The sequence below is a fragment of the Balaenoptera acutorostrata genome, chromosome 14 (assembly GCF_949987535.1).
Source record: "Balaenoptera acutorostrata chromosome 14, mBalAcu1.1, whole genome shotgun sequence".
Taxonomy (NCBI): Eukaryota; Metazoa; Chordata; class Mammalia; order Artiodactyla; family Balaenopteridae; genus Balaenoptera; species Balaenoptera acutorostrata.
Genome location: NC_080077.1, coordinates 85,709,042 through 85,730,085, shown reverse-complemented (window position 1 = coordinate 85,730,085; position 21,044 = coordinate 85,709,042). Strand labels below are relative to the sequence as shown.

Here is a 21,044-nt window from a genome sequence, read left to right as displayed (position 1 = left end):
AATTACCATCCATTTTATGGTGAACCTAATAGAAGTAAAGGATTAGTGAGATGGTGGGTTCTCTTCTCTGGTGTTTTTTGCTATGTCCTTAAATGTTTGGTCCTTATCTAAACATTTCAGGAGAGATGAGCTTTTTGGTGTCTGGTATCAGTAAGTCCTTGACCTTTGACACAGTAAGGGTGTGGCATTGGAAACAACTGCAGTAGCTTTCCTGCTCAGCGAGGGTTCCCTGTGTGCCAAGCCCTGAGTTTGGCCCTTTATGTACATTAGCTTTCTAAATTTTCAGAGCAGCTCAGATAGAGCATAATATTTTTATTCTTGGCAGGCGAGAGGGTAGGGTTCTCAAAGAGCTGTTAAGAAACTTCCCAAAGCCTCCAGACTTTCCCTCGTGTGTAAGGACACTTGGATATTATTATACTTAATGATGATAGTCTGAGTAAAATCAGTGTTGTCACATTTGAGTCCTGGTGGATGGCTTTTAAAAATAGATAGGCTTATAGTTTGGGACTCTTTGCAGCTAAGACCATAAGGTCTAGGTGAAAGTGTCAATTTTTGAGTACCTGGTGTGATTCAGGTCAGGCTCTTAGATAATGTGTGTCTTTGCTACTGTTAGCTCAAGCATGTCTGTTTGAGTTTTCAAACTAAATGTTACTTGTAAAGCGTTTGCAAATTATGGTCATGTTCATATGAGGTGTTGACCTCTTGCTGTTTACAGAAAGATAACCTAAGGTTGTCAGAAACTAAAGAGGGATTTTGTCTAAAGACATTTGAGATAGATAACTACTAATGATAAGAGTATAAGATGACATCTCTTGGACCATGAGACCAGCTTCTATATCTAATGTAATACTATAGTCTTCAAAAATGTTTTTTACCCAAAAAAATGGTTCTGAAGAACCTAGGGGCAGGACAGGAATAAAGACGCAGACGTGGAGAATGGACTTGAGGACACCGGGAGGGGGAAGGGGAAGCTGGGACGAGGTGAGAGAGTGGCACTGACATATATACACTACCAGATGTAAAATAGATAGCTAGTGGGAAGCAGCCGCATAGCACAGGGAGATCAGCTCGGTGCTTTGTGATCACCTAGAGGGGTGGGATAGGGAGGGTGGGAGGGAGACGCAAGAGGGAGGAGATATGGGGATATATGTGTATGTGTAGTTGATTCACTTCGTTATAAAGCAGAAACCAGCACACCATTGTAAAGCAATTTTACTCCAACAAAGATGTTAAAAATGTTTTTTACCTTAGTTGTTACAGCTACGTCACTTTTATCCCTTCTTTTAATTATGAAACACTGATTTGGAGCTATTATTAGGAAGACTAGTAAGAAAGCCAGTCCCCTTTTTTTCTTTATTTCATCAATCATTCTAAAGCTCAGTGCTCTTTGAGAAGCCTAACATCTCTGCACTTTTACTGATTTAAATGTAGTTGTCTCATCCTTAGAGGCAAGTAAAACTCACATGAGACCTCACTGCATTCTTAACAAGATTTGTTACTTCTTAAAAGCTTTGCAATTTACAAAAGTTAGGCAGAAGCTGCTGTGAAAGTGTAATTTCTCATGTGGCATGTGGTTAATTCTACGCGGCATGTATGAGTGCATGACAAGCGATAAAGCTTTACATTACAGCTTTTCATTAGGATCTTTCGTCTTAACTGAAAACTTTAATTACCTCAGTTCCATGAGTTCTGGTGTGCACCAGAGCTAATCAGCGGTGCTTCTCCGTGGAGCTTTTGAAAATTTTACTGCTATCAGTGTTGTGTGTCTGGAACTGGAACATTTTGTTCTTGGGAATAGATATTAATTTGTATTTTAAGTAGCATCTTTAAAGAAAGGAAAAATCTTAAAATACAAATACATACATGTGAAAAGATAAAACACAGAGTGATGTGAACATTTTTCTGGACTTCTATAGTGCTTGCTGTCTGTTAGTTTTGAGGATTGGGACAATGAAGGGTGCTGTGCTGACTGTTTTGTGACCAAAGGCGTGGGGTGTATTCTGGGGTATTTCGTTGTTTGTTTACTGAATCCCAAATCAGCCACCTAAACGTGCATTGTCGTTGGTATATTCCTTACCTTGATTTGCTGAAACTATTAGTGTTCTATTTCTTTTTTGCGGGGAGGAGTTGTATTATTGATCTCTGTCAATAATAAGTCCTTTTGTCTCAAATGGCACCTGGAGGCTGGAAAATGAAGATAAGTATTCCCTGATCTTCAAATTTATTGGTTCTTTTGTTTCTGCTTCTCATCTGCTCATCTGTTTAAAGTTGATGATAGGCACGCCATCTTAGCCTTGACTCAGCAGTTTTCTGTTTCCTCCTCTGCTGTGGGCCTGTGTTTACTTTAAAAGAGCTGCCTGTCAGATCACGGTGATTGATAGTAAGAGCTGAGGGTTAAACGGTAGTCGCTCTGCCCCCACTGCTCTTAGGTCTTTCCACACGCTAGCGTGTTTCATCCTGCGAGGTGAGTCGCGGTGTTGTCGCCATTTTAAAGGTGAGGAGACTGACACCAAGTTATACAAAAATAAAAACTAACTTCACTTATTGAATGCTTACTGTTTGTTAGGTACTATGATGAGGGCTTTATCTATATTATCCCGAAAACTGTCAACAGCTTGGTAAGATATGGAGTATTATTGTCATTTTCACTACTGGTACCGGAAATGAGGGTGTGCATTGGAGACCATCTTCTTTGAGAATTAGTGCTATAGTCAGCATATAATGCAAAATTATTGTCAAATTTCCCTTGAAAATCCCTTACATTGTCTACAGTGGCAGTTTGCAGACACAGAGACCCTCTATAAATCCAACTGGGCTGTTCTTGGCCCACTAGAGTTGGAATAGAATTCAGGCATCAGTGACTACAGGCCCATGAGCCAACTCCTGTTTTTGTAAATAAAGTTTTATTAGAACATATCCATACCCATCCCTTTATCAGTTTTCTTTGGCTACTTTGGAGCTACAAATGCAGGAGTGAGTAGTTGCAACATAGACCAACTGACCCACAGAACCTAAAATATTTACTATCTGGCCCTTTAAGAAAAAGTTTGCTGACCCCTGGAATAAATCAGCGTTTCTTTAGGTGAATTAACAGTGAAGAATTGGCTTGCTTTTGGGACGTTTTACAAAAATACGTGAGGACCATGTGATACATTCTTGGCCTAAGAGGCCATGTAGGGCCTGAGAGCATCCAAGGATGTGGCGTGTTCCCTGAATCACAGTTCTTCTCAGGTGACTCCACTGAGTTTTAAAAGTTCACTTTGTGGTGTGCTTTGTTTGCTTTTTAAAAAGCAATGTTTTATGTTAATAATGAGGAATATCCTAGTACGTTGTCCTGCCTTGATGCTTTAATTTTTTTATGTCCTTGAAAAACAGATCAACTTTCATCTCATATAAGTTTTAAAAATTACTTATTGCTTAGATAATTTCTGAGAGGGTTTTTTTAAAAAAATCATAAACAGTAACCAGACTCAGCTATATTTGAATTATTTATTTAAAATACACTAAGTATAAATTAAGATTTCACGGATATCTGTTATTTCTGAAAATTCACACAACATATCATTTCATCAGATGTTAGTATTGTTTTTCACTCCAAAAGATTGTATACTTAAAATGTTTGCCTTTTTCAAATTCGGTATTTATAAAACCATCATAGTTTTCAATATTTTAGTTTTACAATGGTGGTTAAATTATTTTATATACTTTATTTATTTATTTATTTTTTAAAAGTCATGTTGCTTGCTTTTTTTTTTTAAGTTTTATTTATTTATTTATTTTTGGCTGCGTTGGGTCTTCGTTTCTGCGCAAGGGCCCTCTCCAGTTGCGGCAAGCGGGGGCCACTCTTCATCGCGGTGCGCGGGCCTCTCACCATCGCGGCCTCTCTTGTTGCAGAGCACAGGCTCCAGACGCGCAGGCTCAGTAATTGTGGCTCACGGGCCTAGTTGCTCCACGGCATGTGGGATCTTCCCAGACCACGGCTTGAACCCGTGTCCCCTGCATTGGCAGGCAGATTCTCCACCACTGCGCCACCAGGGAAGCCCTATGTACTTTATTTTTAATCTTAATGATTAGTTTTCTAAAACTAAATTTTTTTTGGTCATAAACAACAATCTTTCTTTTGTTATAAACATTTCATAAGTGAGAGTATTAAAATCTTTCCAAGCTTTAATATGTAGTACACTTGAGGGACTTCCCTGGTGGTCCAGTGGCTAAGACTCCATGCTCCCAATGCAGGGGGCCTGGGTTCGATCTCTGGTCTGGGAACTAGATCCCACATGCATGCCGCAACTAAGAGTCGGCATGCCACAACTAAGAGCCTGCATGCTGCAACTAAGAGCCCGCATGCCACAACGAAGATCCTGCATGCCGCAGCTGAGACCCAGTGCAGCCAAAATAAATAAATATTAAAAAAATATGTAGTGCACTTTAAACAATATCCAAAATAGACTGTTGTTTCTATCTTTAAGGAGGAAAAATATCAGTGTTGTTCACCTCCCAGATATTTAAACATAAAAATTATACTTTAAGAATTTAGATTTCCAAAATTTTCTTAGTTAAGAAATAACTATATGCATATTATATGTAATATTTATATCTAGAAATAAATATAATTACTGTTTTAAAAATAGTGTACAATTTTTTAAAACAGTAAACATATTTCCTATCACCTAGAGTGGAAATGACATCATTCTAAGTAAATTCTATTTTCTCTTCCCTGTTGTGGTGGTAAATAGTTGTCTCTGCAGTGAAAGTTGCTCAATACACCACATTCACACACCTCATCCAAAGGGCCTGTTTTTTTGATTGTTTCATTTTTTCCTGTTAGAAAAATAGAATAATGTAATATTGAACATGGATTTACAGCCATGCGCGAACTTAACATTTAGCTTATTTACATGTGAAATAGTTGGAATAAAATAACATTCTTGCATTTTATGAAAATCTTGGGGTGTTTTGGTAATTTTTTGGTACTGGCTGCCAAAATGTTCACATATCTAAATAAATAATCAGCCTCTGACAGCGCTGGGGCCTTTCACTTGAAAAGGTCTCCAAGGCTGCCTTGAAAATAAAAGGCACTCTCCACATTTGACCTTATTCTCTAGATTTGAAAGCATTTATTATCATTAGCAGAAATAAATGACTGATTCACACATGAACTTGTGATGACCAGTAACATTCTGAAAAAAGTGGAAGTCAGACATTCTGGTTTCGAATCATCACAGCTCTCCCTTCCTTGTACTGTAGAATCCCAGAGAACTTCTTAAACTTTCTGTGCCTGGTTTTAGTTGTAAAACGGCACCTACCTCATGGTTGACGAGGACAAAAGGAGATGAAGTACCTTTCACATACTCAATCTATAAAAATCCATCTTTACAAACGGCTTTCAATTATTCAGCTTACTTAATAAATTGAACGTTTAGATTTTCTGTCTTACTTGCCCTCCCTGGCCCCCTTGGAGTGCTTTCTTTTAATACCCACTGTATAGTGGTCTGTCAACTCTTTCTGTTACCTGTGGCCTCAACTGTCAATTTAAAGAGCTTTTATAATTTCTAATAAGGAGCTTTTGACTGAAAATGTATTGTTTTACTGCTTCAGATAACTTTGAACAGGATGTCTTAACCTGGGTATCCACAGAGGGATTGTATTTCAGTGTAATTCATTTCTTTTGTAATTCTGCGTATTTTATTTTATGCATTTATTTTATTTAAGGTTTTTTTTTTTAGAGTGCATTCTTTTTTAAAAAATTAATTTATTTATATTTTGGCTGCGTTGGGTCTTTGTTGCTGTGCGTGGGTTTTCTCTAGTTGTGTGCAATGCGTGGGCTTCTCATTGCGGTGCTTCTCTTGTTGCAGAGCATGGGCTCTAGGCGCTCTGGCTTCAGTAGTTGTGGCATGTGGGCTCAGTAGTTGTGGCTCGCGGGCTCTAGAGCACAGGCTCAGTAGTTGTGGCACACGGGCTTAGTTGCTCCGCGGCATGTGGGATCTTCCCGGAGCAGGGCTTGAACCCGTGTCCCCTGCATTGGCAGGTGGATTCTTAACCACTGTGCCACCAGGGAAGTCCCTTTTTTTAAGGCTTTTATTTGTTTTTATTAAGTCAGTGCCCAATTTATACTATTTTATGCATTTAAAAGCACTGTCTCCACAGGCTTTTTACTTGACTATCAAAGAGGTTCGTGGTGCTAAAAAATTAAAAAGTTAAGTATCCCTGATGGAAGAAGTCCCATTTTAGTAGAATATGGTAAAGCCATGGTTGTTGGACTGCTAAGAGAAGTCATCTCTATAAGATAACTCAGGGCTATTGGATCCCACTAGAAATGACTCACCTATCAACGGGTAGGGCTGGTCCCCTCAACTTCAGAAAATTGAATAGTTCTCACCTTGGTTTTAGCTTCTTGACTTCTCCGTTTCTAGAAGCTTTGCAGGAAAAAAATTAGCCACCGTTCTTCTAATATACAGAGAATCTTCTCTGATACAATCAGAGGCAGCCATCTATGGTGAAAGGGACCTAAGTATTGAAATCACAGTTGTTTAATCTTTCCAAGTTGCTGATTCTTTTTTTTTTTTTTTTTTTTTAGAGTATAGATTTACGTGGTAGTAGGTCTGAATTCCAATCTACCTCCATGTGTGTGTGTTTTTTTTTTTTAAAGGCAATGAAAGGATTTTTCTTATTTATTTATTTATCTATTTATTTATTTATTTTTGGCTGTGTTGGGTCTTCGGTTCGTGCGAGGGCTTTCTCCAGTTGCGGCAAGCGGGGGCCAGTCTTCATTGCGGTGCGGGGACCGCTCTTCATCGCGGTGCGCGGGCCCCTCTCCATCGCGGCTCCTCCCGTTGCGGGGCACAGGCTCCAGACGCGCAGGCTCAGCAATTGTGGCTCACGGGCCCAGCTGCTCCGTGGCATGTGGGATCTTCCCAGACCAGGGCTCGAACCCGTGTCCCCTGCATTAGCAGGCAGATTCTCAACCACTGTGCCACCAGGGAAGCCCCAAGTTGCTGATTCTTCATCTGTGATGTGGAAATTATAATATGCACATTACTGTGTTGAGGAAGGTTTAAAGGAAAAAACTATGGACAGGGACTTCCCTGGTGGCACAGTGGTTAAGAATCCGCCTGCCAGTGCAGGGGACACGGGTTCGAGCCCTGGTCCGGGAAGATCCCACATGCCGCGGAGCAGTTAAGCCCGTGCGCCACAGCTGCTGAAGCCCACGCGCCTAGAACCCGTGCTCCACAATGAAGAGAAGCCCCCGCTTGCTGCAATTAGAGAAAGCCCGCACGCAGCAACGAAGACCCAGCACAGCCAAAAAAAAAACCACTATGGACAGTGCACAGTGCACAGTGTCTGGTTCGCTGTGGTTATTGCCTGGGCGTTAGTTTCTTTACTTACACTGAGAATCCAAAATGAACAATAAGTGAATTTAGAGCTGCGTCAGGGTAGAGGGCTGTGGAGCGTGGTGGAATTGAGAAATGTGGTTATTTTTCTTTTTAGAATCAGGTTGAGTGGGGAAAATTTCCTGAAAGAGATAGACTCTTTGGCAGAAAGAAAAACAGGTTGCAGAATTTAGTTGCAGAAATAGTGTGTGAGTAAAATACAGACCGGAGAGTAAGAAAAGTGAATTTAAAGTCTAGGCTTTGTGGAGACGAATGAATAAAGGGGAGTATACATGTCACTGAACTCATGCTTTTCCTTAAGTTATCTGTTTTCAGAGCAGTGGAATTTTTCATCAGAGATAAATATGAAAAGAAGAAATACTACGATAAAAATGCTATAGCTATTACAAATGTAAGTAAAATCTTCATCTCTATTGCCAATTGATGCTTGTTGAGTAGATCTGGAACTTTTAACATGTGATACAGCTCTATTTATTTATTGTAAAAATGTGCTAGTTGCATACTTTAAAAATTTGGATATTGGAAGTTTTTGTCACGTAATGTTAATGAACTTTCACAAAGCAGAACCCTTGATTCAGAAAGGATCATATTCTATGTAAGAGTCTAATAACTGCTTAAAAGGCATTTAATTAAGTTAATTTTATGAAATTTGCAAAAAGATGAAGTCACTAATTGAAAAATGGAGGAGAGAAAATTATTTTTACTAGATTCGGGAAATGAACGAAAAAGGAAAATCTGTCTTCTTTTAAGGGCTTTGGTGGATCTGTCCAAATATGTTTATTAAAACATGGCATTTTAATTGGTTATTATCAAGTATTATCAAGTAATAGTTGAGACCTTACTGTAGTGATCAAATATGTTATATCACTGATCCTTTTTAAGTTTTTCTTTTCTGATTAAATTTTCCTATCCCAGTTAAATGCTGTTTAAGGCTAATTATCTTTACTGCTGCAGTCATTTTTCAAGTCTTTGATTCCTAGATTAATAATAAAGCTATAAGCCAGTTAATTGTGTGGCTAAGTCATCTGTCAGGCAATTTAGAGACAATAATTTCCTCTTATTTTGCATATAAGCTGGTTTTCCTTTTCAGTCCATATGGAGAAGCAATATACTAAAAAATTCAACCAAATACTAACAAAGTAAGGATATTGTAATACATGGTCTCTGACCATTAAAAAAAGTCTTCTAAAACAATGTTTAAAGTATGATTAATGTATATTTTGGAGCAAAGGTACCCTTGATAGAGTTTAGGCTGCATTTACGGTGGGTGTAGGAAAGGAAATCTCTTGAAAGATCAGTAAAAATTGACAATATTGAGAGTGATGCTTATCACATCCATGAAATTAAGTTTACTTACAGCATTGTGGGGGAAAAGGGACAAACTTTAAAGCATAAGTAATATACTTTCATATGAAATTTTAAGAAATCATTTTACAATACAGGGTGTGTAAACCAGGGGTGAGAATTTTGGTGGCCATCTTAGAATTCTCCTGCCACGGGGATGCAGAATGAGTCTGCCCTCCCTGGTATTCCTTAATGAATGAGTGATAGGGGACATTTGAAAAACTGAGTACAGAAATTGTCCTGTCTGTCCGCCCCTCACTCCCCGTAAGTAGGGTGCATCACAGCTGGCAACACTGATCAGGTGAGTTCTCAGGAGATCTAGCAGGTGTCGAGCAGATGAGGTTGAGCCCTGCCATAGTGTTTGCCCTTTTCCAGCAGCAGCTTTTCTCTGTTCCCCTCTCCCCCCTCGCTCTTCCTCTTCTCCCCTCTCCCCCGCCTCTTCCTCCCCCCCACCCCCTCCCTTCCCCCACCACATACCTCCATCCTCACGTGATTCATTTGCTATTATAATCATCAAAAAGAAAATCTGTTGCACCAGCAAAATGTATAGGTAACCCTAGCTGTTTAATCCTTACCCCCGACTGGCTCAGTTTTGTCTTGGAAAAACAGCTGATAGTTGTTGGGAGTTGGTAGCTTTAAAATGAGCGCTCACTTGTTCTTGTTTCCGTTTATCTTACGTATTTCTTGCCTCCTTTGCCACTTCTCATCCCTCACAAGTAACCTCTTGAACTCAGTTTGAGTACGTGCTTGAGTTTGCGTCACACAAAGGTTTTAATCCTCCAGTCTGAATTTCACATGAAATTACTATTCCAATCAGTTGCCATATAATTGAGTATTATATAAAAGTTTAAAAACAGGAAAACTTTGACTTATTTTGTTTTATATGTGTGTATGTCTATATGTATATACACACATATATGTATAAAGGCTAGTATTTAGTACAACAGAAGTAAAATTAAATCCATTATTTCAACTTAGAAATTGTGGAAACCATGTTTCTGTACTGTATTATAATAAAAGAGCTAGCACTAGTATTTTCATTAAGCTCTGTTTACAGTTAACTGGTGATTATATAATTCATTAAGATAAATGACAATAATTTTAAGACAGTGTGAATTGCAATAAATTTTAAGATGTCCTTCCTGATGGGGATGAGAAACTTAGACGATGAATGATCAGGTGGTGATTTAAGATTACCCTGAAATAGCAGTTTCAAGTTGGGCTTTTGTTGTTGTTGTCACTTCTTTTTGTTACAATTTTAGTTTCCTCTTCTGTGGAATAGGGATGATCATGGTATCTACTTTTGATAGTATTCTTATGGGAGTTAAATAAGGTAGGGCCTGCTGCATTTCTATTGAGTGCCTGGCACATGAGTGCTTAATAAATAGAAGCTACTGGGAGGAGCACCTCGGCGGGGCGGGAGGAGGGGGCAGGAGCAAAGGAGTCCAAGCGCAGGGGTGGGGTGAGGTTTAGAAATGGGGACACTCAGACCGAACTGTGAGGCTGTATCTCATTGGCACAACTGACTTGAGTTCTGTTGGATTAATACTGCCACAGTTTAGTCAGCCCTTTTTAAATTATGGGCTGCCAGGTGACTGATGTGGCAATTAAAGGACTTCTATTTGAAATTTCTCCAGAATTCTGCATTTCTTAGTGACTTATCCAATGATTTTAAAGTTAGCATATTAAAATTCAGGCTTCTTCTGCATATCTGGTGGCTATGGTTACTTAGTAAAGCTTGTCAGAAAGTCTTTTAACTCTCCTACTGATGAGTTTAATTGATGGTTTCTTTTGTATGACTTTAGTTCAGTAAATGTATTTTCAGCTTTTGTATCTAACACATACCATGGAAGGTAATTTACTTTGGAAACTATATTTTTTAAGTGATTTCTCAACTCCTGAAAAAGTTAAGCTTCACAGTATATTGAAAGGTCATAACACAGCCCATTTGAGAACTGCTGTGATAAAACCTTCACTTGGAAAATATATTCAAGAATTTCCAAAATGGGTTTGAAGTGATGTATTCCTCGCAATTAATCCATAAGGTATTTTTCAGCATTTTGGAGCACCAGATTTTTATTGTAACATTATTCTGTCAAAAAGGGTGAGAGAGTAAAAAGAAAAAATCATCAAGAGAATAATGTGATTTTTTTCTTGAAAAGATAGATGAGCATTTTGCCTTACTACCTTCAAATAATCGTACTGGTATTTTTAGAATACTTGATACTTTTTCACCTTATCCTAGAACGTGGTAGTTGGAAACCTGTTTTACCAGGTCAGTTTTCCTTTTGCAGTAGGTGCGTTTGTACACTTGGATTGCTCTGGGAGTTTCTTCAGTGGTGGCCTAGAGAAGAACCTCTGGTCTTAAGAATAATGGAAGGGAGGATGTTAGCTCCTATTCCCAAAGGAGATCTTTACTGGGTTCCTACTGCGTGTTCTCCCATGGCTGGGGGTGGGGGAGAGAAGGGTGGGAAATAGAGGGACAGTCAAACATGACGACTGCCTTTGCCAGCGCCACCAATTCCCCGCGCCATTTACAAGGTCAAAGTCTTGTCCCCTCTCTCTGCAAAAGTACTGGAATCCAGTGAAATGGAATTATCATCTAGTTACAAAATAAATTCTGAATTTGACAATGAGTGTATTGGGTTGGCCAAAAAGTGCCTTCAGTTTTTAAGTAAAAATAAAAGACACATTTTTCATTTTCACCAAGAACTTTATTGAACAACGTATTCACCATTTTGTTCCACTACCTTCTGCCATTTTTCAGGCAACTTCATAATTCCATCTTCCCAAAACTTTTTATCTTTTTGAGCAAAGAACTGTTCCAGGTGCCTTTCACAGTCTTCCAAGGGAATTGATCTTTTCCATTAAGAGAATTTTGTAAAGACCGAAATAAATGGAAATCTGAAGGTTCAATGTCTGGTGAATAAAGTGGATGAATCAGAACTTCCCAGCTAAGCTGTAACAGTTTTTACCTGGTCATCAAAGAAACATGTGGTCCTGTGTTATCCTGGTGGAAGATTATGCGTTTTCTGTTGACTAATTCTGGACACTTTTCATCGAGTGCTGCTTTCAGTTGGTCTCATTGGGAGCCGTTGGAATTAACCTTTTGATTTTCCGGAAGGAGCTCATAATAGAGGACTCCCTTCCAGTCCCAACATATACACAACATCACCTTCTTTGGATGAAGACCGGCCTTTGGTGTGGTTGGTGGTGGTTCATTTCCCTTGCCCCACGATCTCTCCCGTTCCACATTGTCGTGCAGTGTCCACTTTTCATCGCCCGTCACAATTTGCTTTAAAAACGGAACATTTTCATTACGTTTCAGTAGGGAATGGCATGCAGAAATATGGTCAAGAAGGTTTTCTTCCGTTAACTTACGTGGAACCCAAGCATCAAAGTGATGAACATAACCAAGCTGGTTTGGATGATTTTCAGTGCTTGATTTGGATACTTTGAGTATGTCAGCTGTCTCCCGCGTGGTGTAATGTTGATTGTTCTCAATTAATGTCTCGATTTGATCGCTGTCAACTTCAGCTGGTCTACCCGACCATGGAGCATCGTCCAGCGAGAAATCTCCAGCACGAAACTTCTCAAACCACTTTTTTGACGTGTTCAGTCAGTCATAGCACCTTCTCCATACACTGCACAAATCTTTTTTTGTGTTTCAGTTGCGTTTTCACCTTTCTTGAAATAATAAAGCATAATGTGCCGAAAATGATGCTTTTTTTCTTCCATCTTCAATATTAAAATGGTTACGCAAAAGTTCACCAATTTTGATAAGTTTTTTTAAATGCACCCTGATGTGACAGCTGTCACAGTACAATCTAACAAAATTGTTTTGAATGAAGTTAAAGACAACTAAGTGCTGCTAGAGCCATCTTGCAGAAAAAACTGAACGAATCTTTTGGCCACCCCAACAGATAACTTACATGAGATTTCAGAGAAGTCTGTGAGCGAGCCAGCGCACTTTCAGAGGACGCTGAGAACTGCTGACGTGGAGCCCCCTTTTGGTTGTGCCTCTGAGATGCGCTCATCCTCCTGTTTCCTTTTCGTCAATTAAAAAAAAATTTATGGAGACCTGTTGAATGTCACATGCTGGAGATGGTGAACAGAATAGAAACAACGTCTGTCTCAGAGAACTTCAGATGAACAAAGAATACCGATAAGGAATCGCCTCTGTACCAGACATCACGTGATCGTGTCTGCCAGAGGGAAGCGTCGTAGGAGACTGGAGGATGAAGGGACACTTGCTGGAGGAGGCCATGTCAGGACGGGTGGGACCCGCTAGGAGCATGGGTGCTTCCAGCAGAGGAAGCAGCAGGAGCAGAGACCCCTGGAGGCTGGGGCAGAGACTGGAGCGCCGGCACCAGAGGAGTCGCATGTGGCTAGATGCCTGGTCGCAGGTCAGGGAAGGAGGGGACAGGCAGAGGACCTGTGGTCTAGTTAAGGGCTTTAGACTCTGGCCTTGTGTAATGTGTGTGAACTGTTCTAGCCTCCTAAGTAGGGCTAGGTGGTGATCACCTTTGCATCTGATATTGTCACAGTTTGCAGAAGAGCAAGACTTGGGCAAGGAGACCCGTGAGGAGTGCTATTCCAGGTGCTGGAGGACGGTGGGTTCCTGCTGGTGGTTAATGCAGGTGTGCTGGGCAGCACTTTTGAGAGATTTGGAAGCAAAACATGAGCGCCTGGTTTTTCTTGCCTTCGCATTTTTTTCTTTCCTCATCCCATCTGCCTTTTGCTTCTCCCCCATCTCTCTCTCTGTTCTGTCGTGTCTCTTGCTTCCAGCCGAAGCAAGACATGTAGACTCTAGTTCTTCATTCCTTGCTCGTATGGTGGAGCTTACCCTGCTCGTCAACTTTTTTAAAAATCAATGTTATTGAGGTAGAATTTACATACAATAAAAGGCAGACAGTTTAAGTTATAGTTCAATGAGTTTTGGAAAATAAATACTCTGTGTAACCACGACCACAGTTGATTGGCATGTAGACCCTTTCCTTCACTCCAGAAGGTTGCCTTGTGCCCCTGGCCTCCCACCCCTGGCCCAGGTCGCCGCTGATCTGCTCTTTATCACAGTAGATTGTATTTGTCTCTGCTGGAGCTTCATGTGAATGGTATCATACCCTGTTTACTCTTTGGCGTCTGGGTTCTTTCAGCATGTTTCTGAAATTCACCCCTGATTTCATGTGTACTGTTAGACGATCCCTTTTTTTTTTTTTCTAACTTTTTATTTTGTATTGGAGTATAGCCGATTAACAATGTTGTGATAGTTTCAGGTGCACAGCAAAGCTACTCAGCTATACATATACATGTATCCATTCTCCCCCAGACTCCCTTCCCATCCAGACTGCCACGTAACATTGAGCAGAGTTCCTAGACCATCCCTTCTTTATTGGCTGATAGTAGTTTGATTTATGGGTACATCAGTCTGTTCACATTCACCTGTGGATTTGTCCATTGACTTTTCAGATGCGTTTCCTACTGAACACGCATCTCTGTTTTTTCCTAGCTGGAACGTAGTATTAATGCTTTTTTATTTTTGCATTAAAATGCTTTGTTAAATGAGTGATATTTATTGAATAGTTTTATGTTGCTCCTTCTGAATTTTAAAAGTGGCCAAATCAGTTTATCCTTCTCTGGAAAGGAGAACAAGCACTTTTACAGTGAATTATGTTGAATTAGTAACACTCGACGTATTAAGTGTCCTTATTCCTCTCTTACATTTTTTATGTTTTACATGAATTTGGGCAAAAAGGTCTTTATGATACCGGTTATTATCTTAAGTGATTTTATGTGCTTTTTCTAATCTCTTGTTTTCTACATAGCTCTAGCAAGTAAATGTCCAGTGGGATAAACCAGCTTTGAAGCTGGGCTTTAAGGCACAGTTTGTCTTTTTTAATATTTTCTTCTATGTGTAATTTGAATCAGTAGTTACTGAATGGCTAGTTTGCATACTTTTAGCAGAGCCAACAGTGTGCCAAGGGAGAACGCCCCTAAAGATTATGGGCTTGGGTTGTGATTCAAGAATTGAAGCTGTAACTAACTCAGTAACAAGCAGATTGAATGAGGACTTGTCATCTCACACTGTTATTTTGACATTGCATAATGACCTTTCTATAATCGCACCTTTTATTTTTGAAGATTCCTTGTAGGCACTGTTGATATGATAGGGCAATATCGAGATGTCAGTTTTACGGCTCCAAAGATCTGCTACGTATTTTGTAAACGTATTTCAGTCATATTTTGGCAGTAAAGAAGGCAGGAAGATAACGCTTCCATTAAAGTGATGAACTACGCATGTAGGAATTGGGTAGGAAGATGTGTGAAAAGGCTTTTAGATGAAATTGTCTCCATGTATAAATTGCCTTTGCTGCATATATAACTGTCTCATAGCGCTTTGGGGTGATTCAGCCAGTGCAACCCTGGAGATGGTGTCTGTGTGCACAGAGCTTAAAGAAGGAAGTGTAGGAGTGGCTTCACGATAAGTCTGTCTGCTGCTCAGCTGTTATGCTGCATTAATCCACTCTTTTTTCTCCCATCCTCCTTTCTGTTTTCTTAAACAGTTGATTAAAACTTGAGTTGACTTTTACTGTTTCAGCTCTGTGTTATTTTCCATTCTTGAAGCAGTTACGGTCAGTAAGAACAACTCACTCGTGCTCTCCGGCCACTTGGAACGGTGTGTCTTCACGCTTCAGAGCATGAGCACTTCGGCAGTAACGCTGATGGAAAGAGAACCACCAGAGACGCTTGATTGTTTTTCACATACTTTGCGGGGGATGATCTTGTCTGAATGCATTTTATATTTTATGTCATAGTGAAATCCATTTTAAATCATACACTCTTCTGTAGTAAATACTTTTACTTATAGAAATTCCACACAGAAGTATTTAGAAAGCAAGACTTTTTTCTTGATGCATTATTTTCATTTAACATACTTCTAAGTGCTTCTGTATCTCCGAAATACACGAGTGTGTGTTTCTTTCCTGTGCCTATAATTCTGATTATCTTCTTTTTGTTTTTTTCTCCTGACTTTCCATCTGCATTCCACAGATTTCCTCCTCTGATGCTCCTCTTCAGCCTTTGGTATCCTCTCCTTCTCTACAAGCTGCTGTTGAGAGGAACAAATTGGAGGTATGGTAGTGTTTTAGCTAGCCTCATTCCATAGCGCTCGGCGGTAAGTGTGCCACCGTTTGGGAGGCTGTAATAGTTGTTTATGTTTTGAATGGTCTCCAGTATTAAAAATGTTCAATACAACAAGAATACTTTTCTATGCCACAGGTAGGATCACAGGGTTTTAATCTGTATTTAATCTTCAGAATGACTAATTTATTGTTACTGTAGATATATCTCAACATTTAATAAGCAATTAGTTTTTTGTTGTTTCCATTACCACCTTACACTTAAAGGAGCTTTTCTATAGTTGCTCTTGAATTCTTTGATTTATTAGGAAGGTTTCTGGTTAAAAATGTTTTCTTTCTATGATTCTGTTATTATAAGCACTTGAAGAAAGTTAATGTCAAGTTTCTTTTTTTAAACAATAGTATCCATCACATAGATAAAATGTAGGAGTGTAGAATCATCAGTGATAATTGTTGGAATGTGTGTGGGATAGGGGTGGTTAGGGTGCATGGTACTGCCATTATGGATTTTCAAAGTCATCCCTACCAATATTTGAAGGTTTTAATTTTTTTGACCGTTTATCTTTTTGCTGTTGTCATCCTGACCTTAGTGAGTTAGTTTGAGACATCCTTTCAACTCACACTGTTTCTGTGTCTCCTCCTTGATAAATGTTGTGCTTTGACATGGGGGATACAAAGATAAACACGGTGTGTCCCCCTGCCCTGGAGCAGCTTCCATCTAACAGAGGAAAACAGAGAACTTCACAGAGGTTTCTAGCACGACAGGACGTGTGCTGTGATGGCCGTGCGCTCACGGTGCTGCTCTGAGCGCAGCAGGCGTCCTTCTCATGCGTCTTACACTCTTCGTAGACGTTAGTTGTGAGGACTAGGACACAGTGCAAGCAGAGAAAGCATCTTGTGGAAAAAGCCTGTGGGCAGAGCAGACTGATTGGGGATTTGCGGGGAGAAGGCGTGGCCGGGACACGCGTGGGACGGGGAGAGAGTGGAGAGGAGTCTTCCTGTGAGCCTGCTGGTGCGCTTGGCCTTCGTCCTGAAGGCCCTGGCACTTTAATGAGTGTCAGGGGGGGAAGGAGTGTCCAGATCGGGTTTTCAGGTCATAGCACTCTGCTTCACTGTCTCTGGAGGGTGAACTTCGTGCTGAGGGTGTGGAAAGGCTGGAGGACCTGTTGCACTGGTCCATGAATAGATGGTGGGAGGGGTGCTGAAGTGGAGACGGAGGGAGTGAAAGGGAGAGTGCAGCTGTCAGAGGTCTCGAGAAGGTCGAGTCCGTGGGGGCTGTGATCAGTGGGCTGTGGAGGTGCTTCGGGAGCCTCGATGACTCCCGGCTTCAGGCCTGAGCGCCCCCGGAGATGACGGCGCTGTCCAGTGAGAAGGGATCCAAGCTGAGGAGGAGGAGCAGGACTGGGGAGAGAACAGGGAGGGGGTGGACTTAAAGGTTGGGTATGTTGAGCGTGAGGTGACGGTGGGACATCTGGGTGTCTGGTCGGGGGTTGGATGTGCAGGTCTATAGGCCAGAGGAGAGATCCGGGTCGGAGAAGGGGGGAGGGGGGCGGCAGCCCCGGGAGAGCCATGAGAGTGGAAAGCTGGGCACACTGAAGAGTTAGCAGAGCGAGGGGAGGTCCCCAGGAGACAGTGGGGGACAGTTTGGAGCAGGAAGGGCATGGTTGGAGGTGAACAGGCTTTAGTGGTCAGAGTGTTGCAGGGGTCAGAGGTCAGCAGGCAGGCCCAGGGAAGAAGCACCGCAGGAGGGCGCAGGTGGCCCGAGGAGGTGGAAGGGTGGCAGCGACACCTGGTTCAGAGGGTGGAAACCCTCAGTTTCCGTGTCTGTGCTGTGTGGTGCGTGCCACCAGGTCCTAGAAAGCAGGGGTCTGATCCAACCGAGCATTAATCATCGTGCCTGATAGCATTTAGACACTGGGGAGCCCCACGGGACAGTCCACTAGAATGTCTCTTCGTGCTTGCTTTTTCTTACCCTTTTAAAATTTCTATTTTTATGTATGTTTTATAATGTGTATAATATAGTGCTATATGTGCTTTATAAATACATACATACATATGGTAGAGTATATATGCTCCCAACTTTTTAAGATAAGAGTGCATAAAAAATTTTAGAGACCGTATCTTTAATTAAATCACTCAAGTGTAGTTTGATTATAATGAACCCAAGATGTACTTCTCTCTGTCTTGTAGGACGTGAACATTTATTCCAGTTTGCTTTTGCAGGAGGTCTCCTATTTCACTATATCATTTGGATATATAGTAACCAAGTTTCAGGAACTACTGTTTTACAATACCAAACACCACTGTGTTTTATTCTTGATGAGAAAATAGTTTAAAACAACTTAGCTTCTCACAGTACTCTTTGATCTTTCAGCAGCTTTTGATTCTAAAGATGGGGGTCATCTGTAGGTCAAACTCTATGATCTGCATTTAGAGCCTACATTTTTAACGTTACTTCAAAGCCTGTGTTCTAAAACCACTGCTGGCATCAGTAGATTACAGCCATATTTTGACAGCTGAAATTCCAAGAGCATCTCCCTCTGTTAAACATAGCTGACTAATTTAATCTATTGTTGGTGATTTCAGATGTGCCCACCCATCATAGCGATTAGAAAGACTGGCTTCTCCCCCATCTCACGACGGTGACTTCCTTGAGAAATAACTGAGAGCTCTGAGCAGTTACAGGACCGTTCATCCCCAGCATAGTAGTGAGAATGATCAATCACATTGCCTTCCTCCCTAAGCTTGACTAATATCTGGAAAACATTTTGCAATATATGAGGGATCTTTGCACGTCTCGTTTATTCTTCACTTACACAGTGGCGGTGATATTGCTTACCTCATACGGTTGTTGTGAGGATTTAAATGAGTCACATGGTGTCTGGCACATGGGAAGGGCCCCGTAAGCGTTAGCTGTCCCCATGGGGAAGAAAAACAGCATAGACGGCAGCGCTCGGCTGGGCGGCAGGGAGCACCGACGCTCGAGAGTCTGGGCCCCGCAATCCCTCGGCGCTACTGCGATTAGCTCTGTGTGTTACTTTCCTGAGATTTTGTTTCTCCATTTGTAAAATGACAATAATGACTTTTTTCCCAGACATCACTGTAAAAATTAAGTTAGACAATAAGGTGCTTATCACAGTGCCTGGCCCGTAGGACCTTTAATTATATCTCTCACGTTATGGCCTAGGAATTGCCGGTGTTGACTTTCTTGATTTACAAATAGCAAAAATTCTACTCTTGAGAGAGGTGGTGTCAAACACCCTGTTAAAGGCACAGGTGCGAATGCGACCTCTAGGCATTTTGACTAAGTTTCATGTGTTTATTATTCTGCCTTTTCTAGGTTCACCAGTTGATCTTTCATGTTTGCTGCCAGGACACTAGGTCAGCACTCAGTTGCAGTATCACCCAATTCTAGGTTTCTAGGCATCTTTTCCCTCTACATGCCTTACGAGTGCTCTTTGTTTAATCTTTACTTCATTTTCCTTTTGTTGGCATCTTTATGGCCCTTAAGTTTTTATTATTATATCCTATTTCAACCTTCTTGGAAATTGTGAACATTATAATACCATTATAGTTTATCTAGACTGGGTTGGATTAAATATGCCAACTAGTCAGCTGGCTCTGGTCCCCAAGCACTATCTCCAACATTCTTTTCATGAGAAAATTATTGTATTTGCACTTTTAAAAATCACAACGCTGTGGTAACAGACTGAAAATGTTTTGTGTTATTTTAAAAAATTAAAGTGTTTTTACCCTTTTCTCCTCATGTTTACATATTGTAATTGGTCTTCATCTGTGTGATAAAGAATTCTGTTCCATCAGTTAGTTTGCTTTTTCTTTGTATTCAAATTTCAACTTTATGGTTGCTGTTAGAAAGCCTGACCTTATGTAAAGATGCAGTGAGAATTTATTGAATAGAGGTCTCATTTGTTTAAAACAAACTCTAAAATATCAAAGAAGTTCTAAATTGTCTCACTTCGGTATTAATTTCTTTTTTAGAAAAGTTTTTCTTTATTGTGTTATCAACATACCCAATGAGAGTATGAATTTGCTATGCTTACTTTTGTATCTCAGTATCACTGGATATTGTCATCATTGAATATTTATTTGTACCCTTTTCAAATGATGACTCAAACTAATAAAATAAAAATCTGTTAAGAGCTAACATTTTTTTAAAAACTAAACTTATCAAAACTTTCGGCTATGTTTTAGAAAGAAAAAGAAAAAAAAAAGGAAGAGAAAAAGAGAGAAAAGGAGCCAGAAAAGCCTGCAAAACCTCTTACAACTGAAAAGGTAAAATTTCTTCTTCTTTTTTTAATCTACAAAGATTACGACCTTATTTGTATAGTTTTATATGAATGACTTTTGGGGTATTCATGATATGCAAATAATCATTCTTTCAACAAGTATTTGTGGCATGAATACTGTGTGCTAAGCATGTCCGTCTAGCTTGTCCTGTATGATTTGTAATTGGCTACATATGTGTGGGTATAGATTCATGTGAGTTCCTCGAGGGCAAGTATTATTCCTGACATAAAGAAGTGGTGGTTTTAGCTTCATGCACAATCAGACTTCAGCGGAAGTTGAGAGGACGCGGAGACATACCTGCAGGGGCCTTCAGAAACGACTCCGTGCTGAAGGCAGCACTTGAGCTGGGTTTTGAAGTGTAGGTAGGAAGGATTAAAGTGTGAGGCAGGAGTGTATCCTGTGGAGAGAACGTTGAGGACATGGAAACTGGAAATAGACAAAGTATGTTTTAGGAAAATAAGTGAGTTAGTGGAGTTTGAAGAAAGATCTATGTCTGTGTATAGAAAGTAGTGAAAAGTAAGACCAGAATGGTAGATTGAGCTCAAATTGTAGGGGACCTTAAGGTCCAGATTGATTCTCTTTTGAAGGAAAGGCTGTGGGCAGCGTTTAATTCAGAAGGGGTCTACTGGAAGATTATTTTGCAGTGATAAGCAGGATAGAAGGATCAGGCCTGCTAGAGGTAGAGAGAACATTAGATTTCTGTCACGCGCTTGGTTAAATAACCATGGTGGCTTGGCTTGCATGCATTTCCTCGTACAAGAATGGAAGCACAGTAAGGGAATTGTCAGTAAGGGAGCATCCTTGATTTTAGTTGTTGAAATTTTAGTAATCAGCTTTATGGAAGCATCAGTTACATACTACA

At 40.4% G+C, this 21,044-nt stretch overlaps 1 protein-coding gene across 3 annotated transcripts in view; it reads left to right on the top strand.

The window, feature by feature from the left end:
- The window catches only part of SMAP1 (small ArfGAP 1), a 152,916-nt gene that overhangs the window by 73,111 nt on the left and 58,761 nt on the right, over positions 1-21,044 (top strand). For 2 of the 3 annotated variants that reach the window (XM_057527960.1, XM_057527962.1), the window contains 3 exons: positions 7,707-7,782; positions 15,786-15,866; positions 20,087-20,167. In XM_057527960.1, the coding sequence (XP_057383943.1) occupies positions 7,707-7,782; positions 15,786-15,866; positions 20,087-20,167 (238 nt within the window). The remainder of the gene's footprint in view (positions 1-7,706; positions 7,783-15,785; positions 15,867-20,086; positions 20,168-21,044) is intronic. The other variant, XM_057527961.1, reaches the window with a different exon arrangement.